This window comes from Pelophylax lessonae (genome assembly GCF_965119305.1).
Source record: "Pelophylax lessonae genome assembly, chromosome: 1".
Lineage (NCBI taxonomy): Eukaryota > Metazoa > Chordata > Amphibia > Anura > Ranidae > Pelophylax > Pelophylax lessonae.
This window is the reverse complement of record NC_138768.1, coordinates 503,947,009-503,969,922: the sequence shown is the minus strand read 5'-3', so window position 1 is coordinate 503,969,922 and position 22,914 is coordinate 503,947,009. Positions and strand designations below refer to the sequence as shown.

The 22,914-nt window shown below is 40.6% G+C and overlaps 1 protein-coding gene across 16 annotated transcripts in view; it reads left to right on the top strand.

The window, feature by feature from the left end:
* The window catches only part of LOC309544369 (protein unc-13 homolog A), a 297,990-nt gene that overhangs the window by 260,904 nt on the left and 14,172 nt on the right, over positions 1-22,914 (top strand). For 9 of the 16 annotated variants that reach the window (XM_082243274.1, XM_082243272.1, XM_082243275.1 and 6 more), the window contains 4 exons: positions 2,057-2,137; positions 11,182-11,329; positions 17,652-17,744; positions 18,978-19,137. In XM_082243274.1, the coding sequence (XP_082099400.1) occupies positions 2,057-2,137; positions 11,182-11,329; positions 17,652-17,744; positions 18,978-19,137 (482 nt within the window). Of the gene's footprint in view, positions 1-2,056; positions 2,138-11,181; positions 11,330-16,451; positions 16,509-17,651; positions 17,745-18,977; positions 19,138-22,914 lie in introns of all 16 variants that reach the window. The other 7 variants (XM_082243271.1, XM_082243269.1, XM_082243281.1 and 4 more) reach the window with 1 other exon arrangement.

Here is a 22,914-nt window from a genome sequence, read left to right as displayed (position 1 = left end):
CTTGTTTGTCTTTCAGTTTCATTAATTGTTAACGGCACACCAAACACAAAAGCGAACACACATTTTGCCACATGAGAAAATGGGTGTCAAATGCAGCAAAATGCGCAGTAAAAAATGTGAAGCTCCCGCCATGCCTAAATGTCCCATGAGCTACTTTGCCATGTTTAGCGCAGCCCATTGAAATCAATAGGCTGTCCTATGTGTGTCACTGGAAAAACAAGCCTAAAAACATGCGCTCCCATTACTCTAGGTCTGAATGGGACTATGTTAAAGGCTGCCCAAGTGCAACAAACACACCAAAAACTGTAGTAATGCCTCATGTTCTGCTAAAAAAAGTTCTGGAGCTTCTCTGGGGCGATTGTTGTGTGTATGGGCTGCCCTATGCGTGGGAAAATGCTCCAAAACACCCCAAAAAATGCATGGGGGAATGAGAGTTTTCACTACGTGGAGATGTGAATGAGGCCTGACAATTGAGTGTCTCTGTCCACTTCTTCCTATGTATAAAGATGACCATACACTATGCAATCTGATTGTACAATCTCTGAACAATTTCCTTCAGATGTACCATAACTATGGAATAGGAGGACCAACCTGACCAATCCATTGAATTTGTCTCAAATCAGGCAGACATTTGTACTACATAGCTGATGGGAGATCTATATATCAGATTGTATATAAAGTGGGTAGAAGCTGGTGTTGTAATGAAGGAGGTTTGGTCCAGAGTGGTGAACACACCCTATCACGCCTATCCTTGTTCTGTGATGCAACAAGGAAGTGAAGGCTTCTGGGTAATGACCTACAGGGAATGAATGCTAAGAGACGATCTACAGGAAGTGATGGAATCTGAAAATCATTTGAAAAATTCAAATAATCTGACAAGATTTTAAACCTCCTGTGGATAAGGTAAGTGAGAGAAAAGCACATTGGGACAGCTGGGCCAGAAATGGCATTTGAAAACTCTTCTATTTATTATGAAAATTTAAATTCTGCCGGAAAAGGTTAAATGATCCTTTAAGGCTAGACATCAGATTATCCTGCCTGTTCTCTCCACATTTTTTTGCGTGGTATCAAAATCCTGTCTTCTTTCCACACTACTGTAATTTGAGAAGAATATTACCTACTGGAATTAGTAAAATTGTATTTGTGGAAAATTGTAGAAGGCAGTAGAACTGGACTTGATAAACTGCTGAGCTAAACAGAATATTCCACAAAATGTTATATCCACAAGACATTTTAAGAGTGGGTTGATATTTTTATATGAATCTAAAAACCAAGAACAACGTGTAGTTACTGGGTTCCTCACAGACCTTAAAAAAAAAAAACAACAGGAACAAGAATAGTTTTTGGAGGATTTTTTCAGATGGTATAGACCACTTAGGGAGTCTTATACTAAATCCCTCCTTGTGGGGTAAGGAATTTGGACATAGCTAGGACAGTTTCAGGTATGTGGGCATAGAATTTCCAATATTTGATAAAGCACAAATGAGGAGTATAATGTTGAAAATTTTGAAAAGGTATGAAGGAGGAAAATGGATTGAGCATAGGCTTAAGGAGAGGAGGATAGGATAAGAAAATAAAGTAGAGGAGAAAAGGAAAAAAGAGGCTGGGGAGGAGTGAGTAGAAGAAATAGAAAAAAGGTGGGGTTGGAGAGAAGGTACATGGTTTATAGAGGGGGAGGAAAGAGAGAAGGTCCAGGATTCTATCGTAATAATATAACTATATAATGCCTTGAGGCCAAAGTTTAAGGCATTTGTCATTAGTGCCATAAAGGAAGGCAGTTGGTTTTTGTTCATTGTAGTGCCATTTCCTGCTTCACCTTACCTAGATATTTATCCTGGGTCAGCAGCTCTGAAAATTTTCTGGATGGGAGGTCAGCAATGGCAGCCTCTATATACTCCTGAACTGTTTTCTCTGATTAATATATTGTATTGCAGTGATAAATCAAAAAGTTCTTCTTTCAGTTATATGATCCAGTTACAATCTATAACAACTGATTATTCTTGCCTTATCAGTCCTTGAACATATCGACATAATTATTTATTTTTAACTCCTGTAGGATCACATGGTGAGGGAGGAAGCAAAGAGTCTGACTCCTAAGCAGTGTGCTGTGGTGGAGCTTGCACTCGACACTATTAAGGTAATGATTACAATACTACAAGCACATCAAGATAATAGCTTCTAATCAGTGTTTTTTTTTAATTATTATTAACACACACAGAATGAAAATATCCAACTGAGCTGATATTCACTGTTAATATCAATAAGGCAGCCTCAGGCGAAGTAAAATGAAGGCTGAGGCTGTGTGCAGGAGAACTGCTCCCAATCACAGCCTCAGCAAATGTAAACAAAGAATGCTCAGGTTGAGAACAGGAGCTTCTCTCTGAACATAGTCTTGGGACATGTAAAATGACTGCTTAATCTGTGTTCAGATAAATCCACCAAACAAGTCTCAGCTCTTTTTTACAATTGCTGAGGCTGTGATCAGGAGCAGTTATCCTGCATACAGCCTCAGCTACCTAATACAAGGAAAGCAGTAGCTAGAGAGAGGAAAAGCAGAGGACAACAAGAAAAAGAAGAATCTGACACACCCTGAAGTCTCTAATTCTTTTTTTTTTTTTTTTTTTGTTGAGTCTAATTCAGCAACAAGCAAATCCACTGATTGCCCAGTAGGTACAATTTGATGTACAAATAAAACACTGTTTTGTTTTTAAATGAAAAATGTTTGGTTTGGTTACAGGGTTTCTATAAAGGATTTGGCAACACATCATTTTCACTCTAGAGCTTCCAGCCCCTTTATGACTGATTTTGTAAAAAGATTAACTATACTATCTGTAGCACAAGATTCAGGGAAAGTATTACTTTGGTTTTCCATACAGTCAATCTATTACTTTATTAGGTTAATACATCAGGAAACACAACATCAAGGCAATTGGTAGACCTTTTGCACATCATTTTTTTCTGATTTCTCCTATACCTTTTGTGAAGCCTTGAGTGGTAGGACCACTTTTTTAGTAAATACGTTATTTATAACACAGTTGTCCAAAAGGGTGAATACATTTCAAAAAGCATGTACAAAAACACAGGGAGGACAAAGTCTACAAACAGTTACAATTTGACACGATTTAGAAGAACTCAGAGGGTTGCTGTGTTGTACATACCTTGGTGTACTGGGATTGAAGCACAATAGAGTTAATAAGCTCAGTTTCCTTTATGGAGTAAAGTGGGGGTGGGGATCAGGCTATGGTTTGGTTGTGGATGGAAAGAAAAGAGAAAATGGAGTGGGAAGGGAGGTGGTGTGGGGGGCATGGGTACGGGGGAGAGATACACAAGGGGAAGAGGGGGATATGAAAGGATGACAAGGGAAAAGAAGAAGAAAGATAGGGAAAAGAATGAGGGAATAAAAAAAGGAGTAGGGGGAGAATAACAGTGGGTTGACCGTGTATATGAGTTTGTTATGTTACCTAAGGTGCCTCTGGTGACATCTATTGAAATGTTGCTTTAAGGCTAATTTATTGATGCCAGGTAGGGATGGGGTTCAGGGAAAGCTTGGGTTCACAGTAAGCCTAGCCCATTAATGGTTTGCAGAGCAAAATACACTTGGCATGTAAGAGGGTGATTAGCAGGCAGGAGATTGTGGGAGATTGTGGAGACACAGGGAATGCTTTGTTGCCCCATAACACGAAGTGCCAAAACAAAGACATTTTAGTTGTTAGGTTTAAATCTACTTTAACAAACTGTGCTTGAGTTCTTTAAATTGCATTGTTAGGATTTTGGTTGAGGGTTGAGATGATCATATCAAATTAAACAGTTGTTGCTGTCAGTCTGTCAAGGAACAAAAATAAAGTGCAAGAAAACTATGCATTTAAACCATCTTACATGACATCACTAAAATTCACAGCGGAAATAAAATAAAAGTTAGGCATGCACCAGTTAGGCCTGATATCCCTGATTAAAATGGTCTTGTTGCTGACCAATTTTATATGTCATTAATAATAGGTTAAGTGGAAAAAGTCAGTATGACTTACCAGTCATACTGACAAAAACTTTACAAGCAGAAAAAGCTTTGCTGGGAACTTCCTCCCCCTCACCTATGTTCCCATATAACTTTTTCCACTCTATAAGGCCCCACGACAAGCAAAGCCATGATCCTGGACAGGACTAGTGATGTGGATAGGGTAGGACAGGGTTGTATCTTATTGAATTATTACTAGGATGTTTAGAACCCCAATTCCAAAGAAGTTGGGAGTAAAACCTACATAAAAACAGAATGCAATGATTTGCAAATCTCATAAACCAATATATAATTCACAATAGAAAATAGAAAACATTTCACGTGTTTAAACTGAGAAAATGTACTATTTAAAAAAAACATAGGGTCATTTTGAAATTGTTGGCAGCAACACGTCTCAAAATGTGAGACAGGGCAACAAAAAGCTGGCAAAGTAACTGGAACTAACAAGAAAGAGCTGGAAAAACATTTTGGAACTAATTAGACTAATTGGCAACAGGTCAGTAACATGATTGGATATAATAATGTTCCTTAACATAAAATTGCAAAGACTTTAAATATATCAACATCTACAGTACAGTACATAATATCAAAATATTCGGAGAATCTGGAGAACTTTCTGAACGCAAAGAAGAAGGCTGAAATGCTAATTTAAAATGGTCTGTTGGAAAGTGGAAAACTGTTCTGTGGTCAGACAAACTGAAATTTTACATTGTTTTTAGCAGCCATAGGCGCCACATCCTCTAGACCAGGGCTCAAAATTTCAAATCCTGGGCTACTGGCCAGGCCTTAAGAGTTACTTGCCACCAGTTGCCCTTACCATGGCCTGACCCTAATTCCGCCCCTAAACACACCCTCATAAATTATCATATTTTATTTAGATTATACATAGTACAGGAGACAGCCAGAGAGACTGCAGACATGGTACAGTGGAGACAGAGAGACTGCAGATATGGTACAGTGGAGACAGAGAGACTGCAGACATGGTACAGTGGAGACAGCCAGAGAGACTGCAGACATGGTACAGTGGAGACAGCCAGAGAGACTGCAGATATGGTACAGTGGAGACAGCCAGAGAGACTGCAGATATGGTACAGTGGAGACAGAGAGACTGCAGATATGGTACAGTGGAGACAGTCAGAGAGACTGCAGATATGGTACAGTGGAGACAGAGAGACTACAGATATGGTACAGTGGAGACAGAGAGACTGCAGATATGGTACAGTGGAGACAGAGAGACTGCAGATATGGTACAGTGGAGACAGAGAGACTGCAGATATGGTACAGTGGAGACAGCCAGAGAGACTGCAGACATGGTACAGTGGAGACAGCCAGAGAGACTGCAGATATGGTACAGTGGAGACAGATAGAGAGACTGCAGATATGGTACAGTGGAGACAGTCAGAGAGACTGCAGATATGGTACAGTGGAGACAGCCAGAGAGACTGCAGACATGGTACAGTGGAGACAGCCAGAGAGACTGCAGATATGGTACAGTGGAGACAGTCAGAGAGACTGCAGATATGGTACAGTGGAGACAGAGAGACTGCAGATATGGTACAGTGGAGACAGAGAGACTGCAGATATGGTACAGTGGAGACAGCCAGAGAGACTGCAGACATGGTACAGTGGAGACAGCCAAAGGCCTTTGACACCGTTCCCCACAAACGATTACTGTACAAACTAAGGAAGGTAGGTATGGATCATAAGGTGAGTACCTGGATAGAGAACTGGCTCCAGGGGAGAGTACAGAGGGTGGTGATTAATGGGGAGTACTCGGATTGGGCGGGTGTGGAAAGTGGGGTCCCCCAGGGTTCTGTCCTGGGACCAATCCTGTTTAATTTGTTCATAAATGATCTAGAGGAGGGGATATCTAGCACAATCTCAGTATTTGCAGATGATACTAAACTAGGCATGCCAATATCTTCTATGCAGGATGTGGAAACCTTGCAAGCAGACCTGAACAAAATAACGGGGTGGGCAACTACATGGCAGATGAGGTTTAATGTTGATAAATGTAAAGTAATGCACTTGGGGGCCAGAAACCAGAAAGCAAGCTACTCACTAGGGGGGGAACCTCTGGGTGAGTCTAGGATGGAAAAGGACTTGGGGGTACTGGTAGACAACAAGCTTGGCAGTGGCATGCAATGCCAAGCCGCCGCAAGCAAAGCCAACAGAATACTGGGATGTATAAAAAAGGGGATTCACTCCAGAAATAAAGAGATTATTCTCCCACTCTACAAGACTCTGGTCCGGCCACATCTGGAGTATGCTGTCCAGTTCTGGGCACCGGTCCTCAGGAAGGATGTGCTGGAACTGGAGAAAGTCCAGAGAAGGGCAACAAAAATAATTAGGGGAATGGAGGACATCAGCTATGAGGAAAGACTACAAGCCCTGAACCTTTTCTCTCTGGAGAAAAGACGATTGAGGGGGGATATGATATCAATGTACAAATACTGTACTGGTGACCCGAGCATAAGGAACAAACTATTCAGAGAAAGGAGATACAATAAGACACGTGGCCACTCACTAAAACTAGAGGAAAGGCGGTTTAACCTTAAAGTGCGTAAGGGGTTCTTCACTGTAAGAACGGTAAGGATGTGGAATTCTCTTCCACAAGCAGTCATATCAGCAGGGAGCATTGATAGTTTCAAAAAACTATTAGATGGACACCTTAAAGACCACAACATACAGGGGTATATAATGTACGGTTAAAAGCAAACACACACACGCATCATAGGTTGAACTGGATGGACTGATGTCTTTTTTCAACCTCACTAACTATGTAACTATGTAACTATGTAAGAGACTGCAGATATGGTACAGTGGAGACAGCCAGAGAGACTGCAGATATGGTACAGTGGAGACAGTCAGAGAGACTGCAGATATGGTACAGTGGAGACAGCCAGAGAGACTGCAGACATGGTACAGTGGAGACAGCCAGAGAGACTGCAGATATGGTACAGTGGAGACAGTCAGAGAGACTGCAGACATGGTACAGTGGAGACAGAGAGACTGCAGACATGGTACAGTGGAGACAGAGAGACTGCAGATATGGTACAGTGGAGACAGAGAGACTGCAGATATGGTACAGTGGAGACAGAGAGACTGCAGATATGGTACAGTGGAGACAGAGAGACTGCAGATATGGTACAGTGGAGATGGATGCTTCCCCCCTTCCCTCCCCCTCCTCTGTGTGCAGGCATGGCCAGACTCCTCTGTTTACTTCCCCCCCTCCCCGACCCTTACTCCCTTGTCCCTGCACAAACTTCTACCCAGTAGGCTGTTACCTTGAAGTCTCTCTTGCTGCTGACTCTTCTTCCTCCTCCTCGCTGCCCTGGGACACGCATCTTTTCTGCCCGCTCAAGTCCGGAATGTCAGTGAAAAGAGAATCCATGGGGCTGTGCTGGAAACTACATTTCCCAGCGTGCAGCGCGGCTCACAGCCCTCCATAGAGATGACTAGGGAGGCGGCTCCTGCAGCTTGTCTAAAGCCGAGCAGACCCGCCCCCCACCCTAGCCGAGCCGAGCGGATCTGTAACCACCTGAGCCAAGCTGGAACACTCGCTTTCAAATAAATTCCACTCGGCAAATGCGACCAGGTGAGTGGAAATTTTGAGGGCTGCTCTAGACTAAAGAGGAGAGGGACATTCTGGTTTGTTATCAGCGCTCAGTTCAAAAGCTTGCCTCTCTGATGGAAAGGAGAGGATTAGTGCATATGGAATGGGCAGTTCTGGAAACATGCACATCTGGAAAGGCACCATCAATGCTGAAAAATATATTAAGGTTTCAGAGCAGCATATGCTCCCATCCAGACGCTGTCTCTTTCAGGGAAGGCCTTGCATTTTTCAGCATGACAATGCTAACTACAAACAGTATCTATGACTACAGCATGGCTTTGTAGTAGAAGATTTCGGGTGCTTAAATGGCCTGCCTGCAGTCCAGACCTTTCACCAATTCAACAAAAAAAATTTGGCGCATCTTGAAAGGAAAAATACAACAAAGAAGACGGAGGACTGTTGAGCAATTGGAATCCTATATCGGGCAAGAATGGGACAACATTCCTATCTGAACATATGGTGTATGTGCTTAGCTTTTGCACCTCTGCTTTTTTTTTAAGGGTTCACATCCTTTTGTGCAGATAGCACAGAGGGTCTGATATCTCTTTTTCTGTGACAATCTGGTTCTTTTTGCACCTCAGATGCAGTCTTTTTGCACCGTTAGAGACATGCCTCTCTCTACTCTCACCTACAAGGTGGTATTATTTGTAGTCAATACCATCACATCTGCCAGTCAGGTGTCATTTGTGTTGTTACTACAAGGCAGTGGACAATGTGCAGTTTCATTTTTTTACTGCAAGGCAGTGGACAATGTACAAGTTTCTTCAGCATTCAGAACTAAATACTGTATACAAACTTTCATTTGATGGCTTCAGTGAGACAAATATCTTCTATGATCTTTTTTACAACTCTGTTGCATATGTTAAGTCATATTTCCTATTTTTTCATTGGGTTCCTTAAATAAGACTTCCAACTTCATTGAAATGCCTGTGTCTTCCTTTTCTATTATGCTCCCAATACCGTCCACATTGTCAGAAAGGGTAAAAAGGCTGTGTTACAACAGAGAACCATGTGCAGATAAGACCAGGAGACCTTAACCTCTTTACCTCCGCTCACATTGCTGCTACTGCAGCAATGTGGCTCGTTCCCGTCCAGCGACGTAGACCTACGTCGCTGGACTCCTCCTCTTGTGGGCGGCGCGCACGCGCCATCGGAGGCTCGCTCCCGCTGTTTTCAGTCACAGCGGGAGTCGGGCCAGGGGAGGACCGCTCTTCCCCGATCGTCGGGGGAATCTAGTTTGGAGATCCGCCCGCCTGTGTAAACAGAGCGGGCGGATCTCCTCAGTGACAAGGAGTGACAGATTGTAGTGTTCAGCATAGCTTAACACTGCGATTTGTCCCTGTGTCACTCAGTCACCTCCCCCCCCCCCCCACACGTTAGTAAGCACCAGGCATATATTAACCCCTCCCTCTCCAATAAAATGAGCCCCTTCCCTGCCTGTGTCATTTTTACAGTAACAGTGCATATATATAGCACTGATTACTGTAGTAATGTCACTGGTACCCCCAAAAGTGTAAAAAATGTCAGTCAAGGGTTCGATCTATCCGCCACAATGTAGCAGTCCCGCAAAAAAAATCGCAGATCGCGCCATTACGCGTTAAAAAAAAAAACACCAAAAATGACAGAAATCTAGACAAACTATGTAACTCTGTAACTCCTTATAGCCATCATTACCTTCAAGCCCAGTGTCCCAAAGAACCTTTTGTTTAATTTTTGCATAGGGACAAGGTGGCATTTAGGTCTAAAGCCTAGTACCCACAATGAGATTATTGGACAAACGATTATCCGTTTTTTTTTTGTTTGCATGCTAGTCTCTATGTCAAAAACGAATAGGTTACTAAGGTACGGAAATTTTTTTTTCGTGTGTCCCTTCGGCAATTTTTGGGTGAAAGCTGTGTACTACCGATCGCTTTGAAATTGTTATTTTTTGTACGATATTCTGATCATGCATACAGGGCTTATGACTTTTTTTAGATAGCACCTAGGTTGCATTGCATCCTTGTACATGTTTGATAAAGCTAAATCTAAAAACATTAATTAGCAAATATAAAAAATTGTTGAAAAGTAGAACCTCTGCATCTCACTTAAGACCTGCCTGACCATGTTTTTAATAAACGGGATTTCCAGAATTTTATTGAAGCTGTGACAATATGTGGGATAAATATGTGGTGCTTTGGTGCACACATCTGTAGTGCACTTGGAAGTTCAGTTCCCTCCATTTTTAGGCTAATAGGCAAGCAATTGTCAAATGAAGGGCACACAGAGCTAAGGATTGCCTGGAGGAATTGAACGACTGCAAAACAAATTTATTTAAGGCTCCATTCACACCTGGGCGTTTTCAGCTCCAAAAACGCTCAAAAGAAACGCTTCCAAAACGCCCAACAAGTAAAACCCCATTCATTTAAATGGCCCCTGTTCACATCTGAGCATTTTGCAAAACGCCTGTAGCTGAAAAAAGTACATGAGCTTCTTTTTGGGCTGATTACCAGCGTTTTTGATAGATGTCAATGAAAAACGCCTGAAAAAATCGCGGTAAAATCGCGGCAAAATCGCGGTAAAAATCGCGGTAAAATCGCGGTAAAAAACGCTACGCTCGAGTGTGAATGCAGCCTTATAGATTCCGTTCAAAAGAGGGCAGTTGTTTTCATAATTTCCAAAGTGAAACAATACAATTACAATTATATCACTTGGTCTACTTTGCTCTGTTTGTAAACAAAGAGGATTTCCTTCATCCACACCAAACCTGGATCCAAGCTAAGCATCCTATAAAAAATAAGGGGGCTCGTAGATGCCACCCCCTCATGGGAATGAATAAAGATACATAGTACTCCTAGTTACCTGTTCACAAAAAAGGTCATGGTCATATTAGTTCAGTGTCATCAGTCAGGATTCCTAGTCCCACAACCTACATTCAGCTGAATGGGGACGGGAATGTATCACTGTTTGCTAGAACATTGGCAGCGGCCATCATCGTAGCAGCTACAGCCCTGAGACGGAAGCTGTCAGTAGTTAGTGGCAGTAGTAATGTATGACTTCCTGTACAGTCAAAGGTTCACTGCAGACCATTAAGTTCACCTGTTTGCTAAATCACCGAGTTAAACTTCAGGGCAAACACTGAATTTGTACCTTATATCACTGTGAGTCACTGAAAGTGAACACTTACAGGTTGTAGCCAGAAATCTTTAGTTGGCTGTTACGCTCTTGCCCTGTGCGCCCCTAACCCTTTTTGCCCCTTTTATTTGTACCAGTTTCTGCAGTATGTGTATTGCCCTGATGTCATGCAGGCTTCCTTACTTGCTGTTAATAATTGCCTATTTTCTTTGCGTAACTGTGCTTGAGGGGACCATCACAGCTACGGGGTTGGAGTTCCCTTGAGGTTGTGCTTTGAATGCCCTTATGACAGATGGCTTCAAACAGCAGAGTATGAAACCTTTAGTTCTGGTTCTAGGAATATTAGTGATCAAAAATATATTGATGGCAGTGACAATAATTCAGTGTTTTTGCCACTGTGACTGTTGTGCCACTCATTGTACCTTCTTTTCTTTCAATAAAGCAATATTTCCACGCTGGAGGTGTTGGTCTTAAAAAGACTTTCTTGGAGAAAAGTCCTGACCTGCAGTCTCTGCGCTATGCACTCTCTCTATATACACAAGCAACGGACACACTCATCAAAACCTTTGTCCAAACACAGACTGCTCAGGGTGAGACTTATTTCGTATATTTTTTATAATCCTATTAACAGTGTTTTACATGCTCGGTGATGTATTACCCTGACAGAAAATATATGTCAACTTTATTATTATTGTGTATCCTTTATTTACTCTTCATTTTTTATTTTGCTAATCAAAAACAACAGAGAAGGGTTACTATCTCAAATGTGATTAATTGTGCATAGCACCAATACCAATTTAGCAGGTGGTCTGTTTTTAAATCCATGGCACCATCAAACCAAAACACATCATCCATAACAGGAATACACATAGCAGATATGAGTACGTTTTCAAAATGTGTTGCTGATTGCGTTATATTCCATTTTCCATCAGAGGACTTCTGACTACTTGCTACTGTAATGTTGCATCTGATTTTTCTGGTTTGTGGTATAGCATTTTAATGGAAAATGTATTTATAGGTGTGCAATAGAATATGATGGTAACATTAGCTTTTTTTTTAGGACACTTTGATAATAGTTTTTGATGTTTTTGCATTGAAAAGCATGCCTTCTGCTTTTTTTTTATAAAGAATGTTGTGCTATGCTATGCTATGCATACATACCGTATGATATGCCTGTATTCCCCCATACAATCTAGACCAGATACTCTGAAGATTCACTGAAATCTATGAACATTTTAAAGATTTTAATAAGGGAAACTCTACTAAATTTAATAATACTCAGTTCCTTTACAGTGAAGAAATCAGTCATTCTTCTAAGCCACTGTTCATAACGTTTAATGCCAAGGACAACAAGTTTTTGTTTAGATATACTATAAAGACAAAAACATGACACATTTGTTAAGCCAAATGTAAAAGGAAGTTCATTGTTCTATGTGACTCGGAGTACAGTCATTGTGGTAGGATCACATTATGGCAGTGGTGTATAGTCAAAAATCAAAGACTGGAAGAGTAAGAAGAAAACATGCACACCATGTTTTTATATGTTGTTCTTGTGTGTTTTTTTGCCTTATACAGTGAATCCGGAAAGTATTCACAGCCCTTAACTTTTTCCACAGCCTTATTCCAAAATGGATTAAATTAATTATTTTCCTCAAAATTCTACAAACAATACCCCATATTGACAATGTGAAAGTAGTTTGTTTAAAATCTTTGCAAGTTTATTAAAAGTAAAAAAAATAAAAAAAAATCACATGTACATAAGTATTTACAGCCTTTGCTCAATTCTTTTTTGAAGCACCTTTGGCACCAATTACAGCCTCGAGTCTTTTTATGTATGATGCTACAAGCTTGGCACACCTATTTTTGAGCAGTTTCTCCCATTCTTCTTTGCAGGACTGCTCAAGCTCCATCAGGATGGATGGGAGAGTGTTGGTTCACAGCCATTTTCAGATCTCTCCACAGAGGTTCAATCGGGTTCAAGGCTGGGCTCTGGCTGGGCCACTCAAGGACATTCACAGAGTTGTCCCATAGCCACTCCCTTGTTATTTTGACTGTGTGCTTAAGGTTGTTGTCCTGTTGAAAGATGAACCTTTGCCCCAGTTTGAGGTCCAGAGCGCTCTGGAGCAGGCTTTCATCAAGGATGTCTTTGTACATTGTTGCATTCATCTTTCCCCTCGATCCTGACTAGTCTCCCAGTTCCTGCCACTAAAAAAACATCCCCACAGCATGATGCTGCCACCACCATGCTTCACTGTAGGGATGGTATTGGCCAGGTGATGAGTGGTGCCTGGTTCCCTCCAGACATGATGCTTGCCATTCAGGCCAAAAAGTTAAATCTTTGTTTCATCAGACCAGATAATTTTGTTTCTCATGGTCTCCCAGTCTTTCAGTTGCCTTTTGGCAAACTCCAGGTGGGCTGTCATGTGCCTTTTACTGAGAAGTAGCTTCCGTCTGGCCACTCTACCACACAGGCCTCATTGGTGGAGTGCTGCAGAGATAGTTGTTCTCCTGGAAAGTTCTTGTCTCTCCACAGAGCAACACTGGAGCTCTGTTAGAGTGACCATCGGGTTCTTGGTCTCCTCCCGGACTAAGGCCCTTCTCCCCCGATCATTTAGTTTGGCCAGGTGGCCCACTTTAGGAAGAGTCCTGGTGGTTGCCCTTCTCCCCCGATCATTTAGTTTGGCCAGGTGGCCCACTTTAGGAAGAGTCCTGGTGGTTCCAAACGTCTTTTATTTACAGATGATGTAGGCCTCTGTGCTCATTGGGACCTTTAATGCTGCAGACATTTTTCTGTACCCTTCCCCAGATCTGTGCTTCAATACAATCCTGTCTCTGAGGCCTACAGACAATTTCTTGGACTTCATGGCTTGGTTTGTGATCTGACATGCACTGTTAACTGTGGGACCTTATATAGACAGGTGTGTGCCTTTCCAAATCCAATAAACTGAATTTACAACAGGTGGACTCCAATCAAGTTAAAGAAACATCTCAAGGATGATCAGTGGAAACAATATGCACCTGAGCTCAATTTTCAGTGTCACGGCAAAGGCTGTGAATACTTATGTACGTGTGATTTTTTTAAGTTTTTTGTTTTAAAAAAAATTTGCAAAGATTCCAAACAAACCTCTTTCACGTTGTCATTATGGGGTATTGTTTGTAGAATGTTGAGGAAAATATTGAATTTAATCAATTTTGGAATAAGGCTGTAACATAAAATGTGGAAAAAGAGAAGCGATGCGAATACTTTCCGGATGAACTGTATCTATGTATATTTATTATGTCTTTTATTCTTGTGTTCTTTGCTTTATGTGATATTCACTTTGGAGTACCTGAAATAGAGAGTGACAGAAACCATTACTTCTTTTTTAAATCACTATTTTATGCAATCAATATGTCAACTATACTTCAGCTGCACAGTCCACAATGAACCTTTCGATTGCAACAACACAAACACTTTATACACTAGGTTTTACATTTTTTCATATTCATAAAACTAAATAAATATCAGTTAAACATCTCAAAAAATAACTAGTAAATGTAAGACATTGACAATTAAAAATAAGAGCTGAGCTACTAAGCTTGATTTAGATAAATAAAAGCAAGCTGTTTTGTGGTTGATGTTGCATTCATGGTCGTGTTAGACAAGACATACTAACTGAACATTATATAATATAAATACTGTGCTATGCTGATAATTACTGTATCAGTTAAACACCTCAGTCAAGGCTAAGCCCCATTGATAAGAGATTTTCTCCAGAAAGGCTGCATGTAGATTTCTTGGAGAACATATGTCATCTGACAATGTTTGATCATTCCACACAGACAAAAAATAAGGCTACTATGCAGATCATCTAGTTTTCGAGTACTTTGAGGTCTACTTATGAATGTGTTCACCCAAGTGTTCACTCACATAACTTTACCAGAAATTCACACGTTTTCACAAAAGATTAAATTAGAAAGATGCATGAAAGTTGTGTGAATCTTGTGTAAAAACATTGATAAATAGACCCCTTTTTTACTTAACATAAGGAATATTTTCACCTAAATATGTAAATCCCAGCATTACACTTGACCATTTACAAACTTGGTAGATTCTCATTTCCTGCAATACCTGCTTTGTTGGCTAGTTATCTCCGATTTTATTTATTGGTGATAACTGACCACAACTGCCAACTGTTTGGTCCATAAAAAAGTGTATTAATAGCCAAAACTTTTTTAAGTTTTTGATAGAGGAGAAAAGGTATAAATCTCTACTTAGTTTATCTTCTACTGTCTGTGTCCTAGTGGGGAAATGTCCCTCCACTTCTTGTCCTGGAGTTGCAACAGGAAGTAAGAACAAATCTTTACAAAATCAAATAATTCTGCTCATAAAATAAAATTCACTATAACCCCCTTTTGGAAGATTTACTCTCACTCCTTTCTTTGGTGACAGCTTTAACATTTTGGATTACCTACTGCTTTCAGGGACAGTGGTCACTCTAAATAAATAATAGACAGCACTCTAGGCAGTTAACTTTTCAAGTTTCATATTTTTATGAAAGGAAAACTCATATACTGTAAAGACATAATAGTAGATTGTAGTACATACACATTATCTCTTCATAGTTCCTCTATTTAGAAAAAAATACAAACTGTCAGCTACAAGCCTCATATACATTTTCACTATAACAGAGATTATATTCATGCTAAAAGTACAGCAAGTGACAAACATCAATACACATGGATAGATACCAGACAAAAAAGCCTTCAGTTGGCATGCAGACACTCAGGATCAAGTGGAGGTGGGAATCACAATTTTTCAGAGAGGGTGAATCCACCTTACTGGGACACAGACAGCACTATACGTTAACAGATATCAGGAAAAGAACGTCCCTGAAATTTTTTCTTTTTTAACAATCTCGCACTTACTGTTACTATCTGGAGGTTTCTTAAATTACAAGTCCACTTTTAATTAAAAGCGTTAAATCCATTAATACCAAAGAGAACAAGAAATCAGCTTGTAATCCCGCCTATCTGACCACAACCCATTAAAAAGTAAAGTGGGTAATTGGTTACCATTGAGATGAAGAAAACTGAATGCTATAACAACCTGCAATAGCTTTAGAAAAACAAATACCTCACATATGTAAGAATTTAACATATGCAATAATTATTAAACAACTGGAGGTAATTAAATGGTAGAACAATATAGGCCTTTATCAAAAAAAATGTATCAATATTTCAAAGTGTTCATAAAGTAGGTAATCATTTTCTCATATTTTTACTGGCCATAAGAAGTGATCACTCCAAATGAAATTACTTTCTTAAACTGATTCTTGAAGATTTGTTGTAATGTGTTTCCTAAAGACAGCAGCAGGAAAATATAAAAATATGTTACAATTAGCAATTTCAGTCACAACAACCCCTTAAAATAAAAATGAAAAGAACGAATTATCTTAATTATCATATGACTACCATACCCAAAAAATAGTCATACTTAAGCCAGCTTTAAAATCCTTCTTATTGTTAAAGACCAGACATATTTCCCAGTACAGTTTCAATTAAACCAACTAAAAAACATGTCACACATTTTAACCAATATGCTCTTGATTCGTGCCCTATGCTAACGTATTTATGCTAACATTAGTAAAATAATCCTCTTTTCATGTCGACCTGCACCTTCTACTTCACATCTCTTCCATCTCTTCTTTCTTCCTTTCCTTTATCCCTCAGTCCATGGTGGAAAAGGTATTAGGTTTACTCTTAGTGAAGAGACTTATCCAGAAAAGGGTATGTCATTGACGCAAAGGTTTTGGAAGCATGTCCTATATTTCCAGGCAAATGAATCATTTCCACTTTTAGCTAGATATATTTTCTGGCTTATGAGGAGTAGTGGGGGGGGGGGTTTGGTTAAGCATGTAGAAACTCCAGTCCCACTTGTCAGCAGTTAATACCATGTCTTCATTTTGCAGTGTTGTTTTGTTACATGGAAAAAAAACCTTTTTATGTTTTATTTGTTGTGTGTGTCTGAACTGTAGCGGTGCTAATTAACCTTTAATTATTTTCATGCATCCCTGAATTGTATAAAGATACTAAATTACTAACGAGTTGAATGCAATTACAGACCCAGGGGACTGCTTTTTAGTGACCTCCTAGTAATATAATTCAACAGTATGCTAAGGAAATATTTATTCTAACCACACTGATGTCAGATCTACAAAATTGCTGCAATTTGTTTACCTGTATAAGTGGGACTGAAGTATTAACTCCTTTGCTACTGGTGATATAATATAGCACGCTATTGGGACCCTTATTTTAGAAACTGAATGTGAAGCTTGTCTTGCAAGATACTGCAAGATGATACTTTGCCTGTATAAAGCATGCAGTGCATTAGTTTGGTTTAGCCCAAATTTACTTTGTACCAGTATTGTTTCCTAAGTTATACAATATATAATGAGAGTGTTTAGACCAAGCTGGCAAAGGAAAATGTTGATAAGATAACAGAAAAAGAAGAAATCTATGGTGGAACCTGCAGGTGTGTAAGAGCAACACATTATGATAGAGGTTGGGGTGGGTGTTCCTACACATGCTTTCAGTTTAAAGCAGAAAGAAAACACTATGTTGCATGTTGCACCAAGCAAGCATGGATAGACTGCAGTGGACCCATAGAATGTCACAAGCATAAACCGGTGGACTTGAGTTACAAGTCAAATTGTAACCCAGCTCCTCAATAATTAAAACCAAAACTGAATTAACTGCTGGCAGGTGTAAGTAGACTAAACAAATATAATTTGTATATTCTAATGGAGGTTGCAGAGTGCTCTTAAATTTATTAAAAACCTCTTAGACCCTGTCAGCAGTTATACTCAGAAAAACCTGGTGCCTATGGTTCTGTGATGATATGCTAAGTTTTCGTATGTTTGCATTTGCCAGGATCTGGAGTGGATGATTCAGTTGGAGAGGTTTCCATTCACGTAGAACTCTTCACCCATCCAGGAACAGGGGAGCACAAAATTAGTGTCAAAGGTAAAAAATAAAATACCAATTGATATATGTTCAAGAACCCACGCGACACTGAAAGCCAACAGATTTTACAAAGCAGACTAATGAGATAACTAAACATACTTTATTATGTAAGGCTTAGTGATGATCGGAGGGGTACAGAGCAGCTTGTAAAAAGGTTCACATCATGGATTTTGAGGGGTCAGTTACAGTAGTTGCAGTATTTCAGAAGAAGAAATGCAACTTACTATTTATATATGTAGCACTACTGCTTCAGAAGGTGCTGGTAAATGATGAGTTCTCCTACTGTTCGCAGTGGTGACCCACTTTGTAACTAGACCTGAAAGTACCAATGGTAATAACTGGGCTTTATAAAGCAGCAAAAAAGCCCTGAGGAAAAGAGTTAAGCAAGTTTGAAAATAGTATATGTATGAGTTAAAAACAATAGTATAGGTCAGTGGGAAAGACGATTGTTTACAGAGTTTCCCTAAAAAGCTGAAAGCGAAATGGTGGGGTGGGGTGGAAAAAGCTCTGCCAGAGGTAGTAGTGTTCCCAAAAGGGTGTAGGCACATTTCTAAATACAAGAGGGGGGCCTAAGGTTGCTTATCACTCTAATGTCTGAATCAGTCAGTCAGCACTGTCTCTGAGGCACAATGGAGGGGTTAGTGCCCAGCTTCTTAGAAGAACAGCATTCTTGACGAAGCATCTCTGGTCTCCCCCTTGACAAGCAGCACCCCTGTCTCTCTGGTTTTTCCATGTGGGTCTTTCCCAGTTCAAAGACCGCACTCCCCTGTAACGTGGCTCTTCTCCTCTCCTTCTCTCTTGGGTTTAGAAACAGGGCCCTTTTCTGGACACCAGTGCTGCCAATTTGAGAAAAATGTGAATGTGAGATAGTTTAGGTGGCAGTTACATTTACAATAAATTTAAATGGAATTCCATGGTTCAGTTACAGGCATCTACCAAAAAAATAGGTTACAACGGAATTTGAGCTTTAGTATATTAAAGAGATTTTGGTCAGATGTACCCAAGTCCTTAGCTCAGTACAAGAGCTTTAAACTAAGACTAATTTGGGGTCCTGCAGGTACACTAGGATTGATATAGAAAAACAGGAGAAGACCTGGGACAGTCAGAATTAGCACGATTAGTATGATTCTTTGTATGTTCTAAATTTGGTATGCTGCTGTAGGCAGCTGCTTCAATTTTGCTTGAATATCGGATGTATTTTGCAAGATTTTACTATAGGTTTTTTTTTTTCAGTCGTTGCTGCAAATGATTTGAAATGGCAAACTTCTGGGATTTTCCGGCCTTTCATTGAAGTAAACATGATTGGTCCAAACCTGAGTGACAAAAAGAGAAAATTCACTACAAAATCTAAGAATAATAGTTGGGCCCCAAAATACAACGAGAGCTTCCAATTGTGAGTATACCTACAAACATCAATATCACATACCAAGCACAAATCCTTATAACAATAAAAATTTTAATATTACCTAAATTAAACCTAAGCTATTTAAACTGAGCAATTCAAATAAATTATAAAGATGTTATATGTGGTTAAGTTAAAAAACACATGGCAAAATTATTAGTAGGTCCTATCCGTTATATACATTTCGCAACTTTTTCTTTATAGGGCAAGCTTGGCCCCACCTTCTGCCATGCTTTTAAGAGGCTGTGAGGCAGACAAAATTGGGACCAAGCTTGACTTTCTTAGGGGAAAAAGGTACACATATCTTGAGGTATATTATGGTTCTGGTAGGTTGTTTCACCGTCTTTGTATTTTTTCCTTCATATGCTTAGTTTGGACTGTGATTTTGTTTAATAATATTCATATAATATACAATACATTTAGTATACACCCACTTTATTAGGTACATCTGTTCAATTGCTTGGTAACACAAATTGCTAAACAACAAATCACATGGCAGCAACTCAATGCATTTAGGCATCTAGACATGGTGAAGATGACTTGCTGAAGTTCAAACCGAGCTTTAGAATGGGGAAGAAAGGGGATTTAAGAGACTTTGAACGTGGCATGGTTTTTGGTTTATTTAAAAAACTGCTGATCTAATGGGATTTTCACGCACAATCATCTCTAGGGTCTACATAGAATGGTCCAAAAAAGAAAAAATATCCAGAGAGGGGCAGTTGTGTGCATGAAAATGCCTTGATGTTGTCAGAGGTCAGAGTAGAATGGGCAGATTAGTTTGAGATGATAGAAAGGCAACAGTAACTCAACCACTCATTACAACTAAGGTATGCAGAATACCATCTTTGAACGCACAACACATCAAACATTGAAACAGATGGGCTACAGCAGCAGAAGACCACACTGGGTGCCACTTCTGTCAGCTAAGAACTGGAAACTGAGGCTACAATTCACACAGGTATACCAAAATTGGACAATAGAAGAGTGGAAAAACATTACCTGGTCTTATGAGTCTCGATTTCAGCTGCAACATTCAGATGGTAGGTTCAGAATTTGGTGTGAACAACATGAAAGCATGGATCCATCCTGCCTTGTATCAAGGGTTCAGGCTGAAGGTGGTGGTGTAATGGTGTGGGAGATATTTTCTTGGGACTTTGGACCCCTTAGTACCAATTGAGCATCCTTTAAACACTACAGTCTACCTGAGTATTGTTGCTGACCATGTCCATCCCTTTATGATTACAGTATACCCATCTTCTGATGGCTAGTTCCAGCAGGATAATGCCCCATGTCACAAAGCTCAAATCATCTCAAACTGGTTTCTTGATCATGACAATGAGTTCACTGTACTCCAATGGCCTCCATAATCACCAGATCTCAATCCAATAAAACACCTCTGGAATGTGGTGGATTGGAAGATTCAAATCATGCATCTGCAGCCGACAAATCTGCAGCAACTGCGGGATGCTATCATGCCAATATGGGCCGAAATCTCTGAAGAATGTTTCCAGCACCTTGTCGAATCTATGCCACAAATCCGCATGACGAAAAAATTTGTTTAATTTAATTTTGTTAATTTCATTTGTTTTGTTAAATTCGGTTGATTCGTTCAATTTGTATTTGGGATTCGTATTCGGAATTCATATTCGGAATTCGTTTTATGCCTTTTTAGATTTTGTTTTCAAACGTATTGATTTTTTTCAATCTAAACATTCAAATTGATAAATTTTGAATCAGTCAAATCTAAAACTTCACTTTTGTTTTTTTGTTTTTTTTTTTTATTCGAATGTGACAAAGTGAACAAACAACAGAAAAATCTTCATCAAATGTTAACAATGGCTCTTTAAACCATCTTTGGCCTAACAAAACCAGCATTATATCAAAATGGTACTTTAATAACACACAGTCTTTGGTTTCAGAAATATGTTGTGACGGTATGCACCGTCACTGAGACTGAAAAAACTATGCAACAGATAAATTGATGGTTTGGACTGCTTCAGTTGATCAGACTTGTAACAGATGCATGTCATCAGCTCAAATACCTATCTTCCACGCATTGTAAATTATGCTGATTTGCTCACCTATTGTTTACAGTGGGTTCTCAGTATTTACACTATGATAATCTACATTATATCTTGTTTTACCTTTGGTGTCGGCAGTCTGGGCTACCAGGCTGGCTTAAGTACGCTGAGCTAATTAGCATGTGAATGATAACCTTGTCTAGATGGGATTAGCCATAAGTCAGCTGTACCTCGTTATCTCACCATTGTGGGATGTTTTCAGGCCATTGTTCATGTAGTGATTGACATAATCCTCAAGTGTATAAAAGTCTGTTTCTTGCTCAATAAAGCAGTTAGTTGTGTCCAGTATACAAGCTAAGTGGCTGGCTAGTTTTGTATGACGGCGGCTGGGATTTGATATCTATGTTCATGACTGCGAGGAAGCCATATACTGACGGAAGACCACAAGTACAGTGTGGGTCGGAGGTTCCGTTACATGTTTACAGTTCAAAATGGACTGAAATGAATTTTGTTCTGTACAGATCTGACGAAGGGCTCAGCCCGAAACATGTAATCCTCCACTTTGTGGCTTTTCACTTTCCCCATTGCCAGGTAGCCTTCGCTGTTGTGGGGTGTGTTGTGTCCGGTGCGGCGAGGCTGCCACTCACATCGGGAACGGTGCTTGGAACGGTGCTCAGAACGGACCTCTGTAAGTTGACTGTCATCCGCTGATGACGTCATCCATCAGCGCCGCTCCAGCCACCTGAAGCAAGGAGAAGCCGCTGTACTGTAGGTCAGCTTGCGGCTGGATTGGGCTACGGGGGTTGAGCTTCTCCCCCCCTCCCCTCCTTTTTCCATCGTCTTCAGGCTTTTCCATCCTCCTGGCACAAGCGCTCCTGTTGTCCCCTCACAATTTGAGAATCTGGACAGTCGATCCCACCCTATCCCTGAGTCCACTCTACAGGTATTGCCTCACTGCTGGATGCACCCTGCTCAAACAGTGTTTTTTACCAATTTTAATAAATGTGACATTTTTCATTGTGACTATTTCCTTTTTAATTGTGATTCCAAGTGCCGACCTGTCATCAGTTTTGGGAGCGCTATTATACCCATTAATTTGTTGTGTTACGGGGGGCGTGGCCTGGAGGCAGCCGCATGAGAGCACGCTAAAACACCAAGCTCCAGGCTTCCACAGCCGGCCCAGCTCCGGGTAGAAAACGAGGGGTAAGCACGGCTGTCCGTACACCAGGAAAGAAAAAGTAGGAGATAATACAGTACCTACGTTCCCCACAGCCCACAGCCGCGATGGTGTCCAGCGGGAGTACAGCGGGAGGAGAACAAATGCGGGAGGAAGCTGGGGACTCGAGCAGCACGCAGAGCGAGACGCAGGCAGCGTCTAGGGCGGTGTATATGGCGGGAACACACAGCTCAGACACGCTGGGGACCCAGCAGCCAGCGGCTTGCTCACAGGCAGACCCGGAGATCCGTGCACTGTTGAGAGCCCTCCCTACACGCATAGAGATCGAATCCCTAGTACAGAGGATCGAGGAGACACACAAACGTGATCTACAAGCGGTGAAGGTGGAGATACAGGCAGTGGCAGAGAGAGTTCAAAGAGGTGAGCAGGCAACCACCGCACTGGAGACACGTGTCGCGGCTCTTGAAAAGACCCGGGAGGATTCTAAAGGATCAGTAATCTCGCTGCAATTACATCTGGAGGACATAGAAGACAGGAGCCGTAGGAATAACCTACGGCTCAGAAACATAC